At 42.7% G+C, this 6887-nt stretch overlaps 1 protein-coding gene across 4 annotated transcripts in view; it reads left to right on the plus strand.

The window, feature by feature from the left end:
* LOC147027841 (rho guanine nucleotide exchange factor 18-like) overlaps positions 1–6421 on the plus strand; it is a 242726-nt gene extending 236305 nt beyond the window's left edge. For all 4 annotated transcript variants that reach the window (XM_085877505.1, XM_085877507.1, XM_085877509.1 and 1 more), the window contains one exon: positions 4780–6421. In XM_085877505.1, coding sequence (XP_085733631.1) covers positions 4780–5036 — 257 coding nt within the window. In that variant the 3' untranslated portion in view covers positions 5037–6421. The remainder of the gene's footprint in view (positions 1–4779) is intronic.
* Positions 6422–6887: the final 466 nt, after the last annotated feature.

Raw genomic sequence — 6887 nt, forward strand, 5'->3', positions numbered from 1 at the left:
CTGGTGGGGAAGAGTGTTACAAGCGTCCACCATTTACAGTACAGTACTCCTGTCCCCACGTTTTCCAGAACAGCAAGGTGTTTTGAATTATAAGCAGTGGGTATGTTTTTGCTTCGTAGTAACCGGGTTTTTGGGGGTTTTTTTGCCTATACCGAACTGTCCGTTGCCTCTACACTTCCCAAATAAAGGTATGCATCAGAAAAATGCATTGCATGCTTGGAACAAGACTGCCCATAGGGCTGGTACTCTGCAAGTCTCTACAAAGTATGTACAATTAGAATGTGAGTACAGTAATACCTTGACATATGAGTTTAATTTGTTCTGTGACCGAGCTCGTAACTCGGTTTGCTCGTATATCAAAACAATTTTCCCAATTGAAATTAATTAAAATACCATTAATCAGTTCCAGCCCCCCCCCCAATTTTTTTTAATTCTCTTTATCACTAAACTTAATTGCTGCAATTTTTTTTTTTTACATTTTCTTTTTTTTATTCCCTTTGCCGTTACACTTAATTGCTACAATTAGCCGTTACCGCAGCTTCGAAATAATCGTAACGCCCTTGGCTGGCGTTATAGCCTTCAACGAATCCTTCTGCTTGAGAATAGTACATATCGTTGAAGTACTACGCTCAAACTCCCTCGCCAACTCGACAACACGCACTCCACGTTCATGTTTTGCAATGATTTCACGCTTAATTTCAAGTGACATCATTCGTTTCTTCTTAGCACTGTCCTTTGCAGTTACTTTTTTAGGACTCATGGTTGAGTTACAACAAAGAAATTTGACAAAATAACTGCACCAATGAAAAAACAAGAGCTAAACACAACACAGATTACTACGGTACGACCCTACTCAACGAGATAACCAAGAGAACTGAACGAGTGAGTGGCGGGAGATGCGTGAAAAGGCGGGAGAAAAAAACCCCAAAAAACCAGCTCACTCCACTCGTAACTTGGATCTAGATTCGTAGCACAAAGCAAAAAATCGTCCGAGCAACGGCTCGTAACTCGGAATACTCGTAAGTTAGTGCATTCGTACGTCAAGGTATTACTGTACATCTCTAAAGTATGAATGGTTCAGTTAGACTGCAAATACGTCTATGAAATACGTGTCATAAAACCACACAAAACAAGTCTTGTTGAGGGTCTGCAATCATTGATGGCTCGTTCTAGTTTTATATGTGATGTGGAGGAGCGAGAACACATTGATCAGGATGTAACAGAACAAAAGGAACTGCAGAAAGAGTGGGTGGCGTGTGGGTGTGGGGTGGGGGGGGGACACCAACAGTGGGGTTGAAGGACAAAATCGAGGGAGACTTGGAGAAATAAGGAATGAGGGATAGTAGAGGATGCAGAGGGAAAACCAGATGGGTACAGTTGCAAAAGCTCAGGAAGGAAAAACTGGAACTTTGAAAAGGACGGTTTGGAAAGGTTAATGGTGTTGGAAAAGATCATTGTGGATGGGGAATTATCTGAAATGGAGTTGAACAGCGGTATTTTATGCCCAAGAGGGAATAATGAGATTGAAGAGACCGAGGATCTTGGTTTCACAGGTGGGATAAAAGAGGAATGAATGTGTGGAGGTGAGCAGTGGTTGTAGATTTCAGGAGTTTCACAAAAATGCCGGGGTTATTGCAAGTCCATGTGCATCTTGCAGAAACCTGGGGTGGGGGACAGCATGGAAAGGGCAGAGCGTGCAAGACTGGAAAGGATGAGGTAGAAGACAGAGAGACCACCGACCTGCCTGTGATGTGAAGAAGACAGGCCCAGAGCCTCAGCTTCATCGCATGAGATTCCAATGATATTGAATTCATTGGTTTACATGGCGTCAAGCAGGGGTGCCAGCACAAAGTGGATAGCATCAAGGATGACTGTAGTACTCCATCAAGGTGTGGATGAAGGATGAAGCCTTTGTCAAAGCGCACTATTGGCCAAACATTACAGAAGGAAAACGTGACTTTCAAAATGACACAATCTGCCCCAGATTGCTTGATACGCATGCGCAACAACCCTGAGTAACGAAGTGAATAGAAATGGCCAAGACATATTCCATGACTCCAAGATAAGGATTGTATAGTGAAACGACTAAAAAAAAAACTTTCAAAGAAGCTGAAAGCACTTGTAAGCGTACCTGCGAGAAAGGGGCATGCCTCTGCACAACGAGTGTTTATGTGTTTGTTAGTTATAACCATGGCTGCCGCTAGTTATTGTATTAACGGGAAATTGTATGAACTTGACACCTCTCATTCACAGATGTTTCTCGTATTCTTATATTTCCATGAGTCAGATTTGCATTCAGGAACACAACAATTATGGTCAACCATCTTGAAATTGCCACCCTTTCGTTGAAATGTTTAAAATTCTTCAAAAGACTATTTGAATGACAGATCTCACGCTAGCAATGGCAGGTTAAAAGTGCTATCCTAACCAAACCGAAAAAGTGTCAAAAAAACACATACACACACACACACACACATAGCGCGTGTATATGTCTGGTGTTGGTATAATGGTTAGGGTGGTGTGCTTGGAATCCGAGGATCCTGAGTTCAAATCCCACTCGGCTGTTGAATTAATACCAGGTGGGGTTGACTCGGCCTGTCATTCCTTCCGGGGTCGGCAAAATGAGTGCCAGCATGCTGGTATCCTGTGTCGGAGTGGCGACCCGTCGAAGATTGTGCCCAATAGCCAAGGAGACTGCTTAGGCAGCACCAACACTCTGCCCAGAGTATGGTCCCAATGGATGGATAGCACATGTGCAAAAGGCCTCAATTAGCATTCATACATCATTTCGAACTGTCCGTATTGGTGGAAGAGGATGAAGATGTATGACAATTTTGAAGAACACAACTTGCTTGAGCAAAAATAATAATTCTTCTTGCATATGGCAGTTTGGCTGCCCGGTAGCTGTCATTTTGTTGGGGTGTGACTATGCAGCTGATGCTTTGCCCCTTTTCCAGTACACTGGTATTCATTTTACCGACCTCGGAAGGATGGCAGGCTGAGTCGACCCCACCTGGTGTTAATTCAGCGGTAAACAGGGCTCAAACTCGGGACCCTACGATCCCAAGCCAGCCACCCTAACCACTAAGCCAACACCAGGCAGCAAAAATCATTGACATCTTGGAAATTTCCAATAATGAAAGTCACCCGGTCTTGCACACCCAACTGATTTTCTTTCATGTTCTGCACCAAACTGATTAACATGGCGATGCACACATTTACAACTCCACCACGTATTAATTTATAAACATTAACATTAACATCAACATCAACATTTAAGAAAGTGTTTCTTTCAGAATCATTGCCTTGCACTTTGCATACTTGCAGGTATAACTAGACTTTCTGAACATGCACGACTAGAATGGCACTCGGTAGAGCGCATACCTCCGGCAGGCTAAACTGTTTACATTTTGTATCCCACGGATTGCCGGACCTGGATCTGCATCTGGACCTGAACCAAAACCTAATCGGCTTGTTCTTGTCTCCTGAACCAACTCGTGCACCTTGTTTTGTCATAACTGGTCCACAACTTTTTGAAAGATCATACAACATACAGTATCGTATTTGGCCTCATCTTTCACTGGTGAAGAATCACTTACAAAATAAATAAAAAATCGAATCGATTCTTCCTCGTCACATACACACAACCTGTCCACCAAGTTTCGTCCGAATCCGTCCACAATGTTTTGAGATATCCTGCTAACACAGACAAAGTTGAAAACATAACCTCCAAACATAACCTCTATCCACCTACTGTGGCGGAGGTAATAATTGCCTTCGTTGTTTGCTCTGCAAGCTAAATATTGGTGAAGATGTGGCCGTGACTAACTGCACAAATGAGCCCAGCACCTGTCTGATGATCCATTCTCTTTGCTTTATGTTGATATTCTCCATTGATACGGTAAACATAGGTTTGACAACAAAACGTTGATGTGATCAGTAAACCCTTTTGTTCCAATGGTCTCACTGATCTATGCCACTGTTTGATCCACCTTAGCTCACGTTGCTAACAGCATTGAGCAATGATCTGACTCGAGGGGACTTTGTTATCTTAATTGTTTTTTGTTTTTTTTTTCAATGGTTTTGTCGATGAGAGGATCTCGTGTTATTCTTTGTGCTCAAGCTCAGATCGGATATTGCTTGATTATTGAAAGCCTGCTCTTTGTCATGATGAGAAAAATATTGTTCAGCACATCTGCAGGTGCTGCATCATGGCACGTACATACTCCTATCATTCATTTCCTCCACAGCATGGAGATAAGATTCAAGGTCCCCTCAGTTTACCAAGTCCATATATTATGTTCTAAGTACTTGGCTGTGAGATTGACTTGCTTGTAATCTTTTTCCATTCGTCAAGCTATTTTGAGGACTGACAAAGGTGACCTAGAGGTATACGCACTCACCTCGAAACAGTCTAGCTTGGGCTCAAATTCCGATCCAGCAATACCGGTGTTTCACAGGCAGGGTGATTCATCAATGTGTGTGCCATCTCTCGGATGGACGTTAAATGGTTGCCCCGTCTACCGGCATTTGTTGGTGGATGGTAAATATCCCACGGTGTCCTTTGCAAAGAGTAGGTGGACCATCGCCCGCACCCTAAACAAATTCCTGCCTGACCAGCAAATGACATTGCATAAGCAGCACAGCCATGCCCTCAGCCAATGATGCTACCATGCAGCCTTGTGGTGCATACGAACAAAGAAGGTACTTTGAAATGTTTTCTATCAATGCATATGGTTTTTATAAACGAGAAACAATTGATCGTTGTGTGTTCAACAGAACCTCTGCACCACTCCTTGCCCATCTCGCAAGATCCTCCTGTTTCCATTGAGCAATCAAGACACCAGGTGCCGATTCAACGCGACAGCACCCATAAGCCACTTGCGCTACCCACAGCATCGCTCCAGCATCACGAGTCATCGCCAAGTCAAAACGATAGTCTGGATACCGGCCCCACGGCTGTGCCTCAAAACGGTCCGGTGGTACCCACACCAGACCCGGACCCCACACCGAATGAAGAAGTTTTCTTTTGTTGAACTTGTACAGTCCTCATTGGCCTGTCGGAGCGAGACTCTGCACAATGACAAATTCACGAGAAATGCGAGCATTTTTGTTCTCGCATATTGTAACTTAATTGTTAGATTAAGAAAGGCAGGGGTTTTGTGTGTAATCTCAGCTAGTAAAGTGTGATATTGGATATCCACACTACTACTGTTTACTGTGCAGCTTTATAAGGGTTTGGGGAGGGGGAGGGGGGTGAACCATTTCTTTAAGAGACTGAGAGTCCGAGTGTCTCCAACTTGTTTTGCCATTGACCTGAGACTGGTAATTGCATTGACATTTTGATTGTGATGACTTGCTGAGAACCCTATTTATAATGTCCTTAAATTATGCACTGCTGGCCTTTAGAGTATAATGCCATTTGTTTTGTAGGCCTTTGTATATTTTTGCTTGCATTTGATAGCAGCATGGATTTTTTTTGTTTGTTTGTTTGCTCACTTTTTCTTTGTCAGTTTTATAGCACTTTACTCGTGTCGATTTTGCAAGTAACAGTGCAGTAATTAGTGTGGTTGGGAAAGAACACCCTTGTCAAAAAAGTAATGTAGATAAGGTGTGTGTGTGTGTGTGTGTGTGTGTGTGTGTGTGTGTGTGTGTGTGTGTGTGTGTGTGTGTGTGTGTGTGTGTGTGTGTGTGTGTGTGTGTGTGTGTGTGTGTGTGTATATGTATATATTGTGCTTCCAAAGATGCAAGGAATATTCTGTGGTGCTGTAGATTTGTTGCCACAGTGATTTGCCAAGTTTGTAATTTTTTGTTGTTGTTTTTATTTTTTTTGTCTCGTGAGCCTGCACTGCGTTCACTTTTTTGCTGCGTGGCTAAGGACTCCAAATGCAGTTTCTTTTTCTTTGATTTGTCCTCTTAACCATGCCAGATCTGTAGATTATAACAAAACCTGGTTTACTTTATGCACAAAATCGGTCACTTTTACAGTTAATTTGATGCTTGTTGCTGAGTGTTAATTTCGGAGGTTTGTGAAAAGATGCTCATGCGTTAAAATTGGCAGCGGAAACAGCTCAAAAAGTTCGGATCCAAATTGCTTCACATTTTAGGCAGGGTGGGGTGGGTGGCCCGCGGTCATAAAAGTGGGACGAGGGGCGGGCCTGGAAGATGGCTCGTTGTTTTCGCAGATTTTCATTACTGTCTTTCTTTAGGAATATTACGGCATACTTTTCTAACCGCATTGTGTTATGATGCAATTGCTTTGAAATCGCATGACGAATAACGCACCACAACATGTTCCGAACAGGTCACTCTGCTAATTGGTCAAACCAAGGGGTTGGGATTGTGTGTACTTTGCATTGAAGCTGTAAAGATCTTGAAATGTGCATGTAATCTCATGGCAATACATTTAATCATTTCTCCAGCTGCTGTGATGTTTTGTGTCTAAATTTGGTTTAAAAAAAAAACAACAACATTTAACCAGGTGTAATGGTTAGAACATCTGCACTGAGTCTGGGAGTCGGCAGTTCGAACCCAGGCCGAGTCATGCCAAAGACCTGAAAAATGGGGTGTGCTGTTGCTTTGCTTGAAACTCAATAATTAAAAGGATAGAGCATGAACGACCATAGGTTGGCAACCATAGCATGGCTTTTGATGGGCTTAATGGCATCCTGCATTTAAGTTTCTTGTAAGGGAAGTCATTGTTATTCCCCCTCTCCAACATGCATTTGTAGTCTTTAAACTCTTGTTTAAAAGGAGCATCTGATTTAGTGTAGATATTTTTGATATTCTTTCTATTTCATTAAGTTCTTCTCTACCATTTTGGTGCCCATGCCAATTTAACCTGTGAGCACATTGCGAGTGTCTGGAGTGGCATTAAAATGTATAGA

The sequence above is a fragment of the Eptatretus burgeri genome, chromosome 4 (genome assembly GCF_056783735.1).
Source record: "Eptatretus burgeri isolate ZD-2024b chromosome 4, Ebu_testis_v1, whole genome shotgun sequence".
Taxonomy (NCBI): Eukaryota; Metazoa; Chordata; class Myxini; order Myxiniformes; family Myxinidae; genus Eptatretus; species Eptatretus burgeri.